Genomic DNA, 18,172 nt, shown 5'->3' on the forward strand with positions numbered 1-18,172 from the left:
GCGTCTCTCTCTCTCTCTCTCTCTCTCACTCTCTCTCGCTCTCTCTCTATCGAGCACAAATCCCTCCTTCACTGCACTGCCCCCTCCGCTCCGACAGGTGTAGGCCTTTCAGGCTCCGGGCTTCCTTGTAAAAGGATCGAAAGCCTCTGGTCGATATGGACTCTCGAGTTGGGTAAGATTTCGTTTATGCTTATTCCAAACAGGAGATATACTCACTGTTGCCCTTAGCGATAGTGCAGGAAAACACGAATAAATAAGATGGTGGAATATGATGTCTTCTCTGTTTTGTGCGTGTGGTGTAAAAAAAAGTAGCAGGGCTGATATTGTAGTACTCTTTCAGCAGGTTTCTCACACGTGGATTAAGTTCCTTGTCCCAAAATCTATGAAAATCTGAATTCATGTTCATCTGGGGTGTTTGTCACCACCACAGGGAGACAGTGGAGATGGAGCCTCAAGCTCAAGACCCCTTGATTAAGACAAGGCTGAATCCATGTCCAGGAGAAATGCCACCTAGCATGTTAACATATGAAATACGTCTTCTAATCTTTCTCTGTTTTTAATTTATCTTTATGCTCCGATATTGTTGTGTTCACCATGAAGTCAGTTTATAACACTGATCGATCCACAATTAAGTGCTTTTGTGTTGCATGTATGTTCATATATGAAGTATAGATAGATTTGTAAATTTTAATATAATATTTAACATTTCAAGGTTAAAGGGCAAAAAAATGTTACTAAGAAGGCGTGCAAAATATTTGTGTATTGGCCCTATTAAAAACCTAAACAAAAGTGCTTGTATGAATGAGGCAAGTTGTGTAAAGTGCTTTGATTACTCAGAGTAAAAAAGTGCTATATAAGAACCAGTCCATTTACAACCCACCCATGTTTAGGTATTATTTTCTTGACCAAAAAACAAATGAATGTTTGTGGATCATAATAGAGCAGAGAATCAGGCTGCTGCCACCTAGAGGTTTATTAAAATACAGTAAAAATACTGCTACACTGCACATTTTTTGTGAACACGTAAAAACATTGCTGTGCTCTTATGAGGTAAAATGATAGAAATACAAAAATAACCAAAACCAAAAAAAAGTAAAAAAAAACCCTGTCACATTTCAAAACCAGCCTAAATCATTACAGAAATATTCAAACACACACACACACACACACACACACACACACACACACACACACACACACACACACACACACACACACACACACACACACAGTTACTCAAGGCAGAATGCTTTTTTTTTTTTTTTTTTTTTACACTATGATGATCTCATAGTTTAATGTTGAGCCAGGGTCTACAAACACAGCAAAGAGACTGAGCTGTTAACCAGACGGTGAGCTCAGGTGGAGTGAAGGAAAATGTTTTCCTAGCCTTCAAAACAGCACCACCCATTACTGTGATCACCAGTAAAACCTTTAATTGGGAAAAAGCTGGTGGGAGTCCTTCATCAAACCACCTGATCAACAGATTCCAATGTGAAGAAAAGAGAACGTTGGCATTATTTTGACAGATTTAAAGTGAAATATATACAATATTTCTATTCATGATATTCTATAAATATTTACAAATATGAAAATAAAAGCTTTGTTTTTGCAGGCCAAAAAACATGTACATGGACCACTAAAATTCTGAGCTGCTGATCTGGTCTGTTCAGTAGCACAAAATTTTGCAGTGCACAGGGTAAGCTATAGAATGGCGATAAGCTCGCTTCTCTTCATTGCAGCCAGCACATTCTTCTTTAATAACTTATGGACGCACAAACTGACTCACTGACTAGCACACTTAGACATACAGACACATAAAAACACATACACATGAGCATACACCAACTATGTCATTCAGGAGATACAAACACCCACATCCAGCCATCTGCCATGACCGGTTGTGGGTGAGGGGTGGGAGATAGGATTAAAAAAAAAAGTTCACAAAATCTTTTGAATTTTTTTTTCTTTATTATCTGAAGTTTTTATTTTTCGCTGACTAAAACATTTTTTTTTCACAACTAGTTTTAATTTCCAGTTTGGAACACAGATAACTAAAACAAAAGTTTTTATAGTTTTCAGTTCAAGGCAGAAAGCTGTCTCAGAATGAAACCTTTCATTGATAAAGCTAGTTTGCAGTGAAGGCTGTACGTTTCCTTTTTTTTTTTTTCTTTTTTTTTTTTTAAATTGACATTTTGGAATCACTATACAATACCATCAACTTCAGCAATTTGTCAGTATATATATATATATATTTTTTTTCTTTCTATATTTAAACAACTAAAATATCCATACAATAAGAATGAAAGAAGAAGAAGAAAAAGAAAAGAAATAGAAGCAAAACAGGAAACAATAAATAAATAAAAAATACATAAGGAAAAAGAAAAAGGAAAGAAAAATAATTAAATAAATGTAGGGAGTGTGTTTTTGTTTCCATTAATGTAACTAATATTTCCTCTAGTCTTCTAGTAGTTAACAAAGTCAAAATCTAAAGCAAAAACTGGCCTGCGTTTTTTAATGTAGTTCATCCATTTCTTCCATCGTGATACAAACAGGTCCCTCTTGTATTTCACATCTGCTGTCATTTTCTCCATTCTGTAAATGTCCATTGTGATGTTCATCCACATGTTCATAGTTGGGCTCTCTGAAGAAAGCCATTTTTTTGTGATGGCTTTTTTGCCTGCTGCCAGTAAAATATTAAACAAGTATTTATCGTTCTTTGTCCATCCTTCTGCCATAAGTCCAAAAAATTGAGTTTTACTTTCCAAAGGTAAATATCTTCCAAATGTCTCTTGTGTTGCTGCATGTATTCCCTTCCGATAAGTTTTAATAACGTGACAGTCTCAGAAAATATGATAGTGATTTGCATTTGTAAAGGCAGAATGTTTTCATGCAAATACATATTAGTCCTTCAGCTAAAAAAAGATCCCATAAGCATTTTTATGAGCTGCTGCATTCACCAGACATGAAAGTAGTGACTGTCACCAGCATGTTGCATACGTTTCCTACTTTAAATCCTTTCAAAAACACAACTGTTTGTTTTATTGTTTATGTACAACTGTTTCTATCTTCTGAACAGCAAAGCTGGTTCAGAAAACAAGTATAGGGAGGCACTAGGAGAATGATACAATATAAATACATAGTTAAAACAACTTTTCAAAGGTTTACTGAATATAAAGACATAAAATCCAAGGATAACGCTGTTCATGGCTCTGCTTGCTTTAGTTTTTTGTCTTTGTACTTTTCTTTCTATTTGAATTTTGTCCTTTCTCAAACAACTTCCTTCTGACCACCATGCTCACACCCCCGTGTCTTGTTCCTCCTCCTCCTCCTCCTCGTCCTCCTCCTGGGAAAGGAGCCGGTAATGTTCGTTGCCCACCGACAGGAAGGCAGGCCTGGGATGAACCTCGTCTTCCCTGAAGTGGACAGGTTGGAAATGGGAATCTGGCTGCTCGGTAGAGCTGCACTTGGTGTACAACTCGCGACGCATTTCCTGGCCGACTTCAACCTGGGAGGGAGTGCTACGGACCCAGCGGTTCTTCACTAAGGAATAGATGTAGCTGACAGGTACAGGCAAGCTGGCAAACACTATAAGCATGATGATCATAGCCAGGGCCCAGCCAGGGTACTCAAGAGTCATCTCAGAAGCCTGAAGAGGCAGAGACACAGAGCTTAAGAGTGACAAACACCGGCAGAATTACCTTTGGCTGTTAGATAAATGTTTACTTGTGGGATTAAAAGGAGCTATAAAATTAAAAAGATAAGAGATGGTTAAGCAACTCGTTACCAAAAGCATAAAAATGCAGTTAACAGATAAGCAGGTTGACGCTACAAAAAATGGCTAACTTCACTATTCTTATGAAGAATAAATACAGAGATATTGTTGTGCTATGTCACAGCAGATGAATCCAGACATAAGTATTTGGATCGCATCTTGGTGTGAGTATAACCACTGCACAGCTGTGCCAATGAAACCACACGCTCTCGTTTACTGATGATTTTGTTACAAGCTTCAGAATGAACGCTCACTGGAAAATATGTCACCAGTCAGCAGGACAACAATCCTAAACATACAGGGAGTCAATATGATGCAGAGGGACAGGTGATGATGAGGTTTAACGCTATAATGTCAGATGAGTTTTTCAGACGTCCACATCATCAGCGTATTTGTTCTTCCCTGCGTAACCTGAATAAACTGCACAAAAATGCCATATGTAGAATAAATATAAACACTCTAGTTCAGGATTCCTAAGGTCAATGTTATTGTCTGACCAAGTGAATCTCCTAATATCAGTATAAATTAAGCACTTTCCATTTGTTGAGCATCACAATAAAGGAAATGAGAATCCAGAACATTGAGATGGTGGTTGCACTGAAGGTCTGTGAGATCATCAGAGTTGATACAAAAAAAGTTTCTTTTCTACTGTTTTGGACACTGTGCTAAAACCACAACATCTTCCAGCATGCATATATGTGTTACACACATGCATATAGTGTGTACTGTGGGTCAGGAGGTTGTCTACTGAAGTGGAGTGGGATGTTTGATCCCAGATTGTCCAGTCTTCAGGACAAATACAATGAATTCTGACTTTCTCCTGATGTATTCATCAGAATGAGTGTGAGTGTTTGGGTGAATAAGGCTTGTGTTAAAAATCACAGTGAGTGCTCATAGTAGAAAAGAGCTATGCAAACACCACCTGATATTTTAAAACGGTAACTGGCTATTTGAAGTTTAAAATCATGTGATTTGATGAAAAGTTGAAGTCGAACATCTCACCGTGCTTTGATTCCAGGCGGTGTACGTGGGCCCTTTGAAGACCATGCGGAGCAAACTGGCTGCCAGAAGACTGACCATCGCCAGCAAACACACATATTTCCAAAGGTACTTGTACACCACCGGAGGGCGCCATTTGAGCATTATTTCAATATCATCCAGAAAGCTGCAATAATCAAAATGCTTTTCTTAAAATGCATCTTTTCAAACAAACATATAAAGACAAAAAAACCTGTGAAAGTCAGAGATAACGTTGCTTACCGATCTGTTCCATAAACCCACGCCACACTAATGGTTTCAAAAATGACCACAATGACCAAAGGCAGGGTTGCAGAGTAGTCATCAAACATGGTCACAAAATAGTTGCCAGAGCGCTGAGTGAACAGTAATCCAATAATGAACCCCAAAGCACAGCTGGACACTAAAAGACAGAAAACATTTAAAGACCACTTCAAAGACAACAAGACTACATTTATCTCCCATAGTACACCACTGCAGTACGAGAATCTTGCACTTTTTTGGTTTTTATGTAGTTTTATTTAAGAAAAAAATAACAATAAAATACAGCAGCAGAGTTTGAACACATGTCAACTGATGTTCAGTACCCGTGAGTAGGGTTCGGTGATGCCCCAAGAGGCTGAAATTGTCCATAAGAGGTGTGAGGATTCCCTGCATTGTTCCAAACATGGTGCTGAGGCCCAGGTTGAGCAGCATGAGGAAAAACAGGGCGGACCAGAAGGGACTAGCTGGGAAGAAGGCCATCACCTCAGTGAATGCTATGAATGCCAGGCCTGTCCCTTCGACACCCTGAACGCACACAAGATAGTAAGATAGTGGAAATACGTGGGGAAAAAGCAGATCCACTCAGTCTAACAGACAACAAATGTGTGTTAACTGTGATGCTGTTTCCAGAGCTAATCTATACCAGTAAATTACCTGTGCACCTTTTGCATAACATGCTCTTTAACACAGAGAATAGGTCTTTTCTTTTTAAATAAAACAAACACCGTGAGATAACATGACTCTTTGTACATCTTGTCCTGTTTCTTTAGTATCTCCTTCTTTAGTATCACAGCTTGCTTTCATTTTTCCTAGAAAACCAGCAAGATACAATTTCCAATACATTTTCATTGTCTTGCCTGCTGGATATTTTATAGCACCTCCTAGATTCTTCGTAGGTCCTGGGAACATCGGCGCTCGGCGCTATAATTGTTACTGAAATGTTCAACTTTGATTTTTGTAACCGATCCAGCATCTTGTGCCTCGTAGGACACCTGCAGTTCTTTCATTTATGCAAAGTTGTCTTTAAAACACTTTGTAATCCTGGATGAGTGAAGCAGCACATTAGAAACTCAGTTTAATACCAGTGACTGCTCTTTATTATTGGACATACCTCTTCCTATAATGTATTATAATACAGAACATATATACATAAGAAATCTCAGCTGTTGTCCTAATTTTCACGCATGCTTATAGATGTGTATTCCCATCTTGTTACCGTTTACACGCCACTTGTTCCAGTTTCTTAGATCCCTTAAACTACTGCAAAAACACTGTTTTTTTTGTTGTTGTTTTTTTTTACCTTTGACATGTTGACGTTTTAAACTTTGTGCCTCAAGTCGCTTGTTTTTAATCATGTTGTGAAGCAAAGCTGTTGTTATTAATATCTCAAGATTACCTTATTCATCTCCTGCTCCAGACTGCAGTCAGTGATTTTAGGACCCACCATGGAGCTGTAGAGATGGTACCACTCTCTGTATTCAGCTAAAGTCACAGTGCTTACATCTGTCATGTTGAACCATGGCCACCAATGCTGGTTAGATCCACTGGACGCCAATAAGTTTAGTACACTGAGATTTCTGAAAAGGTTAAACACAAAAATAATAAATAAATCTAAGATAACCAATCAAACAAGCAGTCCACCTTAAGATTGTTACGGCAGTTTGCCAATCTAAAAGTGCTCGCTAGTTGGATTTGAATTACCATTTCAATCATGCACAGACATACGTACTCAGCCACACAACGTAGTGCAATGTTCTTGGCACGGAAACCGAGCACGATAAAAACCACTAGAGAGGCCAGCACGGATGTCATGAAGTTGATGCAGGAGACCATCAGAGCATCCCTGTGGCAGTTGTTGTGGACTGGATTGTAGGAGGAGTACGCGATAACAGAACCATAGCCCAGGCCCAGGGCGAAAAACACTTGTGTAGCAGCCTGTCGCCACACCTGCACGTTACCCCAGATCTCCAGCTGCAAATATGACAAAATAAAAGCATCTTTAGGTTTACATTCTTTCGTCAAAGCTTAAAATGTTTTATTATGGGGTTTTTTTGTAATCACTGAGGTGTTTGTCTTTTGTTAGTTAAATGAAAATAAAGAAAAGATGTCAAGAAAAAGGAAGAGAGAGAATATTGCTTACCTTAGGATAAAACATGTAGGTGATTCCTTCCAAGGCACCGTCCAACAGTAATCCTCTGATCAGGAAAATAAAAAGCACCACATAGGGAAAAATGGAGGAAAAGTACATCACCTAAGATTGGAAAAAGAAACGGATAATGATTTCAACAGTGCAGCATTTTGTAAAATATGATCATTTGCTTTTCTCAATCTCACTTCACTATTAAAAATTAAAGTTTACCAGTTTACCTGCCAAGCACCAACCCTCAGGTTCCTCAAATTGCATACTTTTATTTTTAAACTTAGTAATTTGAGTGCATACCCAGCAAACACGGTGGTCATGGTACAGCAACAAAAAAACTGAACCGTAAATGTTAGGATGTTTATGGTGTTTTCATGTAAATATTGCATCAGCCTCTCTTACAAGGTGAAAAACACAGATTAGAGTATTGCAAAAAATTGTCTTTTTATTTATTCACAGTAACAGTCGCTTCAAGGTGTTGTTTTTTTGCAAGGCACAGACACGACAATAATAAAAATAACCCCAACAATCACACAGCATGTATGTGGTTTGTACCTTCCTATGAACAAAGACCATGGTAACTTGAATCATCATTGTGGTAAACGTCCACAATGCAGGTTCAACTTTCATTTTGGAGTGATTTGTATGGGCTCAAAATGTGGTCATAAATATTTTGTACTTGTAAAAAAGATTTGTATGTGTAAAAAAAAAAGTTGTGTGTGCGTAAAAAAGATTTGTATGTGTAAAAAAGATTTGTGTGTGGACTTTGCCAAAAAACCCCTGCAAGTTACAAGTACGAATTTTGACCCTATTTTTTTTTCCTTTAAGCTGATTGGTCAATGTCATGTCAATCACAAATTAAACAATCCAATCAGAGAACAGATGGGTTTGGCTGTCAGAGGGGAACTTTTTGGAACTGCAGGTCATTGAAGGGTAATCTCTATATAAATATCTGATAGCAGTTAGGTCCCCTTACTTTCAGCTGCTGTTGAAAGGATAAAGTTGTGGTATGTCAGTGGTTAGAAATATCATTATTACTTTAGGATTAATTTAACACAATGTCAGGGCTGACCGAGACCATTGCTGTGAGTCACAGTGCGCAGCATAAAAGTCCTTTCACATCGGATGCAGGATGTGCTGCTAATGCTAATTGCTAACTAAACGCAAAGGATCCAGAATTTGTTGCTGGCTGCTGGGCTCTGTGTGTTTTTGCAGCAGCTCTACCTGTACTAGATGCACCTGCTCCTTGTCGTTTTTATCTCTGACTTTATGTCCTCTACAAGAGTTTCTGGGTTTTTTTGCTAGTTCTTCAAATGTTCAATAAAAACATGTATGCTAATTCATAATGAAGAAAGCTTTGTAATGAAGACTGTCATTTCCAAAACACTGCCCCCCCTGCGGTCCGCAGCGCTGTTGAAAAGGCTGTGGAAGTCCCTGTATTAAACACGTAGTCCTGTGACACAAAAATCACCAAACTCGGACGACCACAGACTGTTTTCCTTCGTGGTGATGAAGGAAAACGCTGGGTTGGCATGTAAAAGGGCATTTATTCCCTTCAAAGGCCTGCAGTTCAAAAAAAGCACCCCTCCGACAGCCAAACCCATCTGTTCTCTGATTGGATTGTTACATTTGTGATTGACATGACATTGACCAATCAGATGAAAGGAAGAAAATAGGGTCAAAATTCGTACTTGTAACTTGCAGGGTTTTTTTTGGCTAAGTCCACACACAAATCTTTTTTACGCACACACAAATCTTTTTTACGCACACACAAATCTTTTTTACACATACAAATCCTGATTTACAAGTACAAAACTGATTTACAAGTACAAAATATTTATGACCACATTTTGAGCCCATAGGATTTTCCACCATAACTAGACATTGAGAAAAGGCTGTCAGCCAACAGTTATCAAATGTCAACATATTTACTGGGTAAGTGCAACATTTGGCTCAAGGTTATACAGTCAAATGTAAAACTGTGGTTGTCATCTTAGCCATTCTACCCAAGTTGATCACACAAAGCGCCTCCTACTGCAACTCTCAATCACACAATGCTTTTACCTTTGCTTTAACACTTTTTCTAACATTCACAGAGATACATCAGGAGCAACTCTGGGTTCATAATCCTGCCAAGATTACCTTGACATGAAGCCTGGAAGAGCTACCAACATTTCGATTTGTAGACATCCTGCTCCATCCTGCTGAGCCACTGTGAGAAGGTCCCACTAAAAATATTTCTGCCCATTTTGGAAGATGCGTTGTCAGTGCAGGTGTCCATGTTTAAGATGGCTAGCTAACATCAGCAGCTTTTTCCCAGCCATTGATTTTGCGTGTCTGTTTCTTAGTGTTAATGTGTACTAAAATGTTATAATCACTGTAGAAGATTATAGTACTGTCAGATACACAAAAAGTTTAGAATAATTGAAAATGCAGTTACTAATTTCCATCGAATACATTTAAGACAAGCTGTCAAGTAAGCACAGTGAATATATGGAAAAATACTAATGTAAGTGGGAACATGGCGTGTCTGAGCCCGCGCTGGAATGGTAGCGCTGGGCAGGATGGCTGCTGTGTTTGCTTCGGATTACTCCTCACCCCCCACCCGACCCTGTGGCTTGTCACGTGTTCCATAATGTTGTGCTGTGGACATTTATGTGCTTTTTTGTGCAGAGGAGTTTTTTTATTTCCTGTTCTCATGCTGTCCTCCCACAGGAGCCCAGCATGAGTAGAGGTCTCTTTTTTTCTCTTGTACTTTCCCATTGTAGTGTATATTTCAGTGTTTGTTTTCTGTAACGCTACGGATCTCCAACCTGAGGCAGAAAAGGAGCGAGCTGCAGCTTATGTTTAACTGAGAGATAACACTAACATTAACACAAACACTTTATATTTGTGTGCTAACGGTGGGACTGGTGTTCATGTACCTTTGCAGAAGACTTGATGCCCTTTATCATTGCCAAGGCAACAATTGCCCAAGCAGCCAATAAACAGCCTGTCATGATGGGGTTAAACTCTCCAGATTCTTCAATGGAATTTGTGATGTTGAGAGCTTTCCGAAACCAGAAATACGACGTTGGGGAGCTGCTTGCGCATTCTTTCACTGTTGATTGAGAAAAGAAAACACTGTAGGCTTCATCAGACATCACTTCATTTCACTCGGTCATGTGATTACCTGTGTCATTGGAGGTTACATTCGTTGGACACTTCTCCCATGGCAGAGGATACTGAAAGGAGTTACCCATGTAGAACAGGCTCCATGCAATGATAACGTTATAGTACAAAGCCACATAAAAACAGACCTGGGGAAGAAGAAAGCATTTATATCAATAAATAATCAGTATTATTAATCATATTATTAAAATATGCTGCAAATTGTTTGCAGCTTCAGTGTAATGCTGTGATTTCTTTTATACTTGTAGCCTACAAGTAAAGGCTAACCCAGGGAATGTAGCCATAAGGTTCGACATTGACCTTAACAATGACAAACAGAGGTTAGGTCTATTTAAAGAAAAATAAACACGCTTTATAAAAACCACAGGCTATCTAGTCGTAGATTTCTGTTGTGTGTGCGGACAAAAACGTTCTTGGGTACTCTGTGTTTTCCCCAACTTGTTACGCAATCAACTGCCAGCACAGACGCACAGCACACTACCTTTCTCATGTTACAGCATGGGTGTGCGTGAGTATATACACACACATGCAGCTTGGCTAAGGTGTTTACAGAAAGGTGATAAAGGCGGTGACACGTGATGCAGGATTGGGGCCAGATAAGTGAAGGTGAAGAGATTAAAAATACTGACCCCGGTGCTACTTTTGAAACCCAGACTTGGAAAAAGCAAGTCAGCTGTCAAACAACAGCAGCCTTATCAGAACACACAGGTACATGAACGTAAACAGAAAAAGGTCTCAGACAGAAAAAAAAAGAAAATGCTCACCATGCAGCTGGAGTAGCCGATCCCTCCCAGCTTTGGAGAGATGTGCTTCCATACACCAATGCTGCCCTGTCGAATGCTTTGACCAGCAGCCAGCTCCATAAAAAACAGTGGAACTCCCACAACCACCAAAAGAAAAACATACAGCAGCATGAAGGCGCCTGGAAGGAACAAAGGAGGAGATATATTTTAAAGGCAAACCCAAAGTCACCTGTAGTTCCAGAGGGAAAAAAAACTTTGCATTTGCACATGTTACAGGCAAACACAGTCTAACTAAGCACATTAAAAAAAACAACAGTTTTTGGCTTTTTTTTTAAACACAAACTCATAATTTGCCATTGAAGCTGGAAAAAATAAGCAAATTTATATGTCAGCAACCTCTCTAAAAGATGCTTGGAGTCTCATGTTCTAACCAAACATGCTGCATGCATGTGTTGTAAAGCTAGAAATAAAATATGGTTTAGAGTTCTACTCTTCTCTAGAAAGAAAAGTCAGTTTCACACAGTGACATTCGCAGGATCTCGTGTGCTCGTGTGTAATTTACGTTGAGCAGGCTAACCACGTTATTACATTAATGCATGTAAGGTGAACTAGCAAACACCATCATAGCTACATGCGGCTGTCTTCTTGTTTGATGGCAGACACTCCCTTCACCCTGGCCAAAAAGGCTAAAATGACCAAAGAAAAAGTGGAAAACAGTTAAACATGAGAGGTTTTTGGACAAAGTTTGTGTTTTTTCCATTGTTTAAGCACTGCTTCCAGCCAAGAGTGATACCATATATGCCCCATAGCTGCAGAAAAGGCTAACATTGTTATCTTTTTACAAAAAACAGCTGAACATGAGAGGTTTTTGGACCAATTTTGTGTTCTCCATGTTGCATTGCTTTGGCACCAAAACAGCTACTAAGTTAATAACTTAAACCTGTAAGTTAATCTTGTCTTAACACTCACCACCTCCATTTTGATGGCAGAGGTATGGAAATCTCCACACATTCCCTAAGCCCACACTGAAGCCCACCTGGGCTAGCACATACTGAATCTTAGAATCCCATGCTGGACGGTCTCCGTCGTCTGTCGCAGCTTCATCGGGACCATCCACAGCTGTGAGCTGAGTTTGGGACCGGCCTTCTTCCATCCAGGTTCTGCCCTCGCTGCCGTCCAGCGGAGGCTTTTCTGTCTTGTTATAAAGAGAAGAAGTAATATGATGAACTAAACCGATTATCAGTTGAAGCTTCATCCTGACGTGTAAGTCTGCACAAAGTCATTGTAGTTATGCTGAGCAAATATGTGTGGCAACAGACTACTCTGTGCACAAAATTATGTAAGGAAAGAATTAAATTATGATGGAAGAACCTTTATCACAAATTTATCAGGGACAACAAAGAGGAAAAGCACTTGCTGTTATGTTGTCATGTTGTCAAAGGTTATATCACTACTCCTTATCAGTGTGAAAACACAGCAGTGAGACAATGCATTACGTAATCCAACATTAAGGCATTATCTTTACTCTAACTCGTCATTCTCCCATCACTACGTCAGATGTATAAAGAAATGCTAATGCAGACACTGAATTTCCTACTGATGCTCTTTTACGTTAAAGTCATTCAACTGGCATATTTAGCACTGAGGTGAAGGCCAACTGTGACTGACCTTTCAAAATGCTTCATCAGTACACCCAGGTGTTAGCAATTCATTAGCAAGACTGACATAATGGCAGGTTTAAATGCATATAGAATGCATAAATAATGGATGTGTGTTACTTACTGTGCTCTTTCTTATTATGAAATTATCCAGATAAAAAACTTTGTTGCATCACCTCAATTCTCTTTCATTTAATGTAAACACCAGGGTCATGGTGTGCATTTCAGGGTGAAAAAAAGCATTCAGCTGAATCACCGCCACACTGAACACTAAATGTCAGCTCAGATGAAAGTGAGGGATCCAAAATGGCTTAACACAAGCCAAGCTGGCTTCAGAACATGACCTCTCCTGGTATCAGCTGGTTAGAATGGAAAATTACAAGACCCAGAAAGAGTTCATGGCTGTTCAAAACACACGGCCGGATAGGGCAGGTGATTTCAGAAATATCCATGCCCACATGCATAGAGTGTGAGACTGTGACAAATATATGCATGCACAAATAGAAAGGAGGGGAAAGTGGGGCGGACAGAAGCCATACAGTGATGTGTGGTTGGGAGTGGGAGGGAGAAATCCGCTGGGAGGTGTTAGGCTTGCATTGGTTCATACTGTGGGTGGTGCTGAGGTGCATGGGTAAACCACAAAGTGGGTACAGTTGGTAATAATATAGGAAAAAAGTTAGGGTTAGGGCTATCAGGGTATGCTGAACAAATAATTAAAAAGTCAACAGCTTGATTAAGCTTCAAGGATCCATGTGTTTGAGCTATAAACTATACTGAAAAAGTCTGCTTCACACACTCCTGTGAGTTCATTTGATCACTTACCTTAGAGCAAACACACTTTTCTATAGAGCTGAAGTGACTAGTAGATTATTTGATTGGTCAACTCCTTGGAAAATTTAGCAGTACATGGAATATACTGTTATGATTTACTTGATTATTAAAAGGTGACCTTAACATTTTTGAAGTAGCATAGGATCATCTTGTCTGAGAGCAGAACAAAAGGTAGCCGGCTTCCAAAGAGGAGCTTTGAATGTCCTTCAAGAAGAGTGGAGAAATATTCCTGAAGACTACTTAAAGAAATTACAGATAAGGTAAAATATGAGAACTCAGACTGCGTTGATGAATAAAGATGGTCATTGACTGTTAAGCTCATTAGAATTGTACAAACTCTGTTTTTGCCTTATAAACTGTACTTCCATGTATGTTTACATGTTTCAATAAATCACTGCAAATACTTTCTACTAGTGATCATGCCATAGCCCTGACACTACACACTGCCCTGTCACACCTGGAGAAGAGAGACACGTATGTGAGGATGCTGTTTGTAGATTACAGCTCAGCATTCAATACCATCGTTCCCTCGAAGCTGGACAGGAAACTGCAGGATCTAGGACTGAGCAGCTCCCTCTGCAGCTGGATCCTTAGCTTCCTGTCTGACAGACGCCAGGTGGTCAGACTGGGCAGCATCACCTCATCCCCCATCACACTGAACACTGGTGCTCCACAGGGGTGTGTACTGAGCCCTCTCCTGTACTCACTCTACACCTACGACTGCACAGCCACTAACAGCTCCAACATCATTGTGAAGTTTGCGGACGACACTACAGTGGTGGGTCTTATCACCAATGGTGATGAGACGGCTTACAGGGAGGAGGTCAGCGCCCTGACCCACTGGTGTCAAGACAACCATCTCACCCTCAACGTCGCAAAGACAAAGGAGTTGATAGTGGACTTCCGGAGGTGCAGAGAAGTACACACCCCCATCACCATCAACGGCGCTGCTGTGGAGAGAGTGAGCAGCTTCCGGTTCCTTGGCGTACACCTGGCTGAGGATCTTACGTGGTCAGTACACACAAACAAAACAGTGAAGAAGGCGCAGCAGCGCCTCTTCTTTCTCAGGAGACTGAAAAGATTCGGCATGAGCCCCCGCATCCTCAGGACCTTCTATCGCTGTGCCATTGAGAGCATCCTCACTGGATGCATCACCACCTGGTATGGCAACAGCACCGCCTACAACTGCAAAGCTCTCCAGCGAGTAGTGCGGTGCTCTGAACGGATAATTGGAGGTGAGCTTCCCTCCCTCCAAGACATCTACAGGAAGCGGTGCCTGAGGAAAGCGGGGAGGATCATCAAGGACTCCAGTCACCCCAGCCATAAACTGTTCAGACTGCTTCCATCAGGAAGGAGGTTCTGCAGCATCCGGTCCCGTACCAGCAGACTGAGAGACAGCTTCTTCCACCAGGCCATCAGACTGCTGAACACGTCATAGACACCTCAGCTTCACTACTGGAACTTCAACATTATGCACTCCACACTGTATATAAATGCCACTTGTTTTGCACATATTCAACTCTGTATATTTTATATATTTTATTATTATTATTATTATTTTATTTTATTTTTTTACTATTTAATTTGTAAAAATGTGTATAAACACACACACACACACACACACACACACACACACGTAGGAAAATATTTAGTATACACATCCAGAAATGCATATACTATTATATATTGTACATATATTTATTAGTTTCAGGTTGGCCATTCTTGTATTTTGCTCGTTTGTGTTGTTGTGTTTGCACATCTCTGTTGCTTGTGGGGCTCGCACACAAGAATTTCACTCGCATGTGCTGTGCCAGTGTGCCTGCACATGTGATGTGACAATAAAAAGTGATTTGATTTGATTTGATTTGAAACAAAGAAATGAGGTTGGCTCAAGACTTTTACACATTACTACATCTCTCTAACATCAAAACAAGTCATCGGCATGAGCCTGCAAGTACAAGTTGATACTGTTCAACTCTTCAGTGTTTCACTGTCTTTGCTATTATGAAACCACAAGAACATAACAAGTCTGTATTAGGTTTTTTAATTTACTGAAAAAGATTATCAATATATACACATTTGACAAATGAGAGGGTTTTGTATTTGTATTCAATGGTTATTTCCACTTCTGGCTGATATGTTTCTAATTTTGAACACATTTTCCCACTTTAAAATACATAATGCAGTGTCTCTCAAAATAACTACTGGGTTTCTCCCCCCTTTCCTTTTTGCTATACTTGGTTAACCCTAATTGTCCTCCTTTCACCAACAAACCCCAACACACACACACACACACACACACACACACACACACACACACACACACACACACACACACACACACACACACAAGCACACACCAGCACACACACAAGCACACGTGCACTGGTTGTAAATTTGTGTCTCCTGGTCAGTGAGCATCTGTCCCAGGAACTGTTTGGGAAACAAGGAACCACTCTTCTATGTTTCTACTCTGGATAAAATCATGCAGCAGTGGTTCAGCCGTCCCTAAGGTGTAGAATTACTCAGTGAAGAAGCTCGATCATGACAGCCACATGTGAGACCAACGTACTCCAAATCAACGCCGGCAAGACAAAGGAGATGATCATAGATTTCAGCAGGAAGTCACCCCCTACAACACCGGTGAACATCCAAGGGAAAGACATTGAGATAGTGGACTCTTATAAGTACCTGGGTGTTCACCTCAACAATAAACTGGACTGGACTACAAATACAGACATCCTGTATAAGAAGGGCCAGAGTCGACGCCACCTGCTGAGGAGACTGAGGTCCTTCGGAGTCTGCAGGACTCTGTTAAGGACATTCTATGACACTGTGGTAGCATCTGCCGGGGGAGTGGATGCAGGGACAGGGACAGGAGCAGGATTGACAAACTGGTGCGGAGGTCTAGCTCCGTGCTGGGATGTCCCCTGGAGTCTGTGGAGGTGGTTGGCGAGAGGAGGATGTTAGTAAAGCTGACATCCATCATGAACAACCCACATCACCCACTGCATGAGTATGTGAGTGGGCTGAGCAGCTCCTTTAGTCAGAGACTGAAACACCCTCGCTGCAGGAAGGAGCGCTTTCGCAGATCATTCATCCCAACAGCAGTTAGACTCTATAACTCCTCAATCACAATGTCATAAGTCACTGGACACTGTGAACATCCACGGTCACCACTTCATGCATAATGGACCTTCCATGTGTATGGACATGTGCAGGTATATATGTATGTATATGTATACATATGTATATTTAGTGTATACATGTGTATGTGTACATGTCTATAAATAGGAATAGTAGTGGTACAATAGCTATATCAAGCTATATAGTTTATGTCTTCCATATTTCCAACCATATCCATAATCACATACTGTGTATGCTACCATTGTATATTATCTTTTTTCATTGATTGTACTTATTTGTATTTTTGTATTTCCTTCTGATATCTGTACCTGAGCTGAGGTGATGCAAAAATTTCCCCATTGTGGGATCAATAAAGTCTTATCTTATCTTATCTTATCTTACATGTTGCTATAACCAAAACTGTAATATGAGCATGACAATTTTCCCTGAATGCAGCTGGCTTTACCATACAGCTTATCACATAAAGGGTTGTTCATTGCTATTTATAATTCAGTTTGAGTAACATAGAGCTATAGATGCTCGTGGCTCCATTGTAAATGTCCAGTTTAAAAACTGATGAAACTGGTGATTAGGATGCTAGAGAGCAGCCTTTCATCTCGGAGGGCGTTTGCATCCACAGATCAGATAAAGGTTTAAGAGCTGTGGCAGATTTTATCATCTGTGCTCAAAGTTTAAGGGACTAAAACAGACACAACCCCCAAAACAAAACAAAAAGAAGATAAAGAGAGACTTTAAAAAAAGTTAATGACTGTATATTTGGCTGCAGCTTGCTATATGCAGCAAACCATACTGTATGTCACTGGGTTTAAGTTTGGTTGTGTAGGTGCTGCTCAACATATAAACAATGAGTGCATTCTTGTGTAAGAATGTATAGGGGGGCTTAATCATAGTGCGGTAGCATACAGCCCTAACGCACACATGACTCATTACATAACTGACAAAGGAACCAGCCAGCAGTATGCAGTGCAAACAATAGTAATAACAAGACCCGTTTTTTCGCTGGAAAAAAAAGTATGACTGAGATTAGAGCTCACAAAGCCACACTATTAAAGAATAACAGTCGAATAACGATGTGCTGTGGACATACCATGCTGACAGCACGGTCCCACTGAGGAGTAGAGTTTCCAGCAGTCCTGGTGTTAGTTTCTCTGCTCGTCTTCCCACAGGGCTTCTTTTAAAATAGTTTCCTTTTCGTTGTTTCTGATAACAATCGGGGTAGCAGATAAAATTTATACGGGGACAAAAGCCTTGACCAGGTTTGACAACTTGCGGACACGTTTACGAGAGCTGGAACAAACCGTGGTCAACAAGTCAAGAAGAAACGAAGGAGAGGAGCTGAGCCAATGGGAAGACCGAAGGGGCTGAGCTGCCCTTCCCCAAAATGGGAAGCGGGGCTTGACAACACAAGAATACACACTGCTGCTGGATT

General features: G+C 40.3%; 1 protein-coding gene and 1 long non-coding RNA gene across 3 annotated transcripts; one reads left to right on the plus strand and one right to left on the minus strand.

Annotated features, from left to right (window-relative positions):
* The first annotated feature begins 86 nt into the window (after window positions 1-86).
* LOC146671401 (uncharacterized) lies at window positions 87-9,427 on the plus strand. Its single transcript, XR_014911451.1, has 4 exons — window positions 87-172; window positions 3,353-3,564; window positions 4,791-4,879; window positions 9,290-9,427. It is a non-coding gene; the product is annotated as an uncharacterized LOC146671401 (long non-coding RNA).
* On the minus strand, window positions 572-18,099 carry slc6a16a (solute carrier family 6 member 16a). 2 transcript variants are annotated; one of them, XM_085403613.1, is made up of 12 exons: window positions 17,831-18,099; window positions 12,160-12,298; window positions 11,129-11,286; window positions 10,366-10,492; window positions 10,118-10,293; window positions 7,194-7,304; window positions 6,783-7,024; window positions 6,450-6,630; window positions 5,377-5,578; window positions 5,033-5,192; window positions 4,775-4,937; window positions 572-3,646 (listed from the first exon to the last, which is right to left on the minus strand). In XM_085403613.1, the coding sequence occupies exons 1-12, from the start codon at window positions 17,831-17,833 to the stop codon at window positions 3,296-3,298; spliced, it is 2,013 nt and encodes a 670-aa protein (XP_085259739.1). In that variant the 5' UTR covers window positions 17,834-18,099; the 3' UTR covers window positions 572-3,295. The 2 variants fall into 2 exon arrangements, with proteins under 2 accessions (XP_085259739.1, XP_085259738.1); XM_085403612.1 differs by having other exon boundaries at window positions 573-3,646; window positions 12,077-12,302; window positions 17,831-18,096.
* Window positions 18,100-18,172: the final 73 nt, after the last annotated feature.

The sequence above is a fragment of the Rhamphochromis longiceps genome, linkage group LG4 (genome assembly GCF_057381845.1).
Source record: "Rhamphochromis longiceps isolate RC_006_pf linkage group LG4, R_longiceps_female_GT1.1, whole genome shotgun sequence".
NCBI lineage: Eukaryota > Metazoa > Chordata > Actinopteri > Cichliformes > Cichlidae > Rhamphochromis > Rhamphochromis longiceps.

Coding starts and splice junctions, on each gene's coding strand:
- slc6a16a (XM_085403612.1), bottom strand. Junction 7,305..10,117: donor GCATCAAGTCTTCTGCAAAG/GTACATGAACAC, acceptor TTCCAATCTTAG/GTGATGTACTTTTCCTCCAT. Junction 6,631..6,782: donor GCACTACGTTGTGTGGCTGA/GTACGTATGTCT, acceptor TAACCTTTTCAG/AAATCTCAGTGTACTAAACT.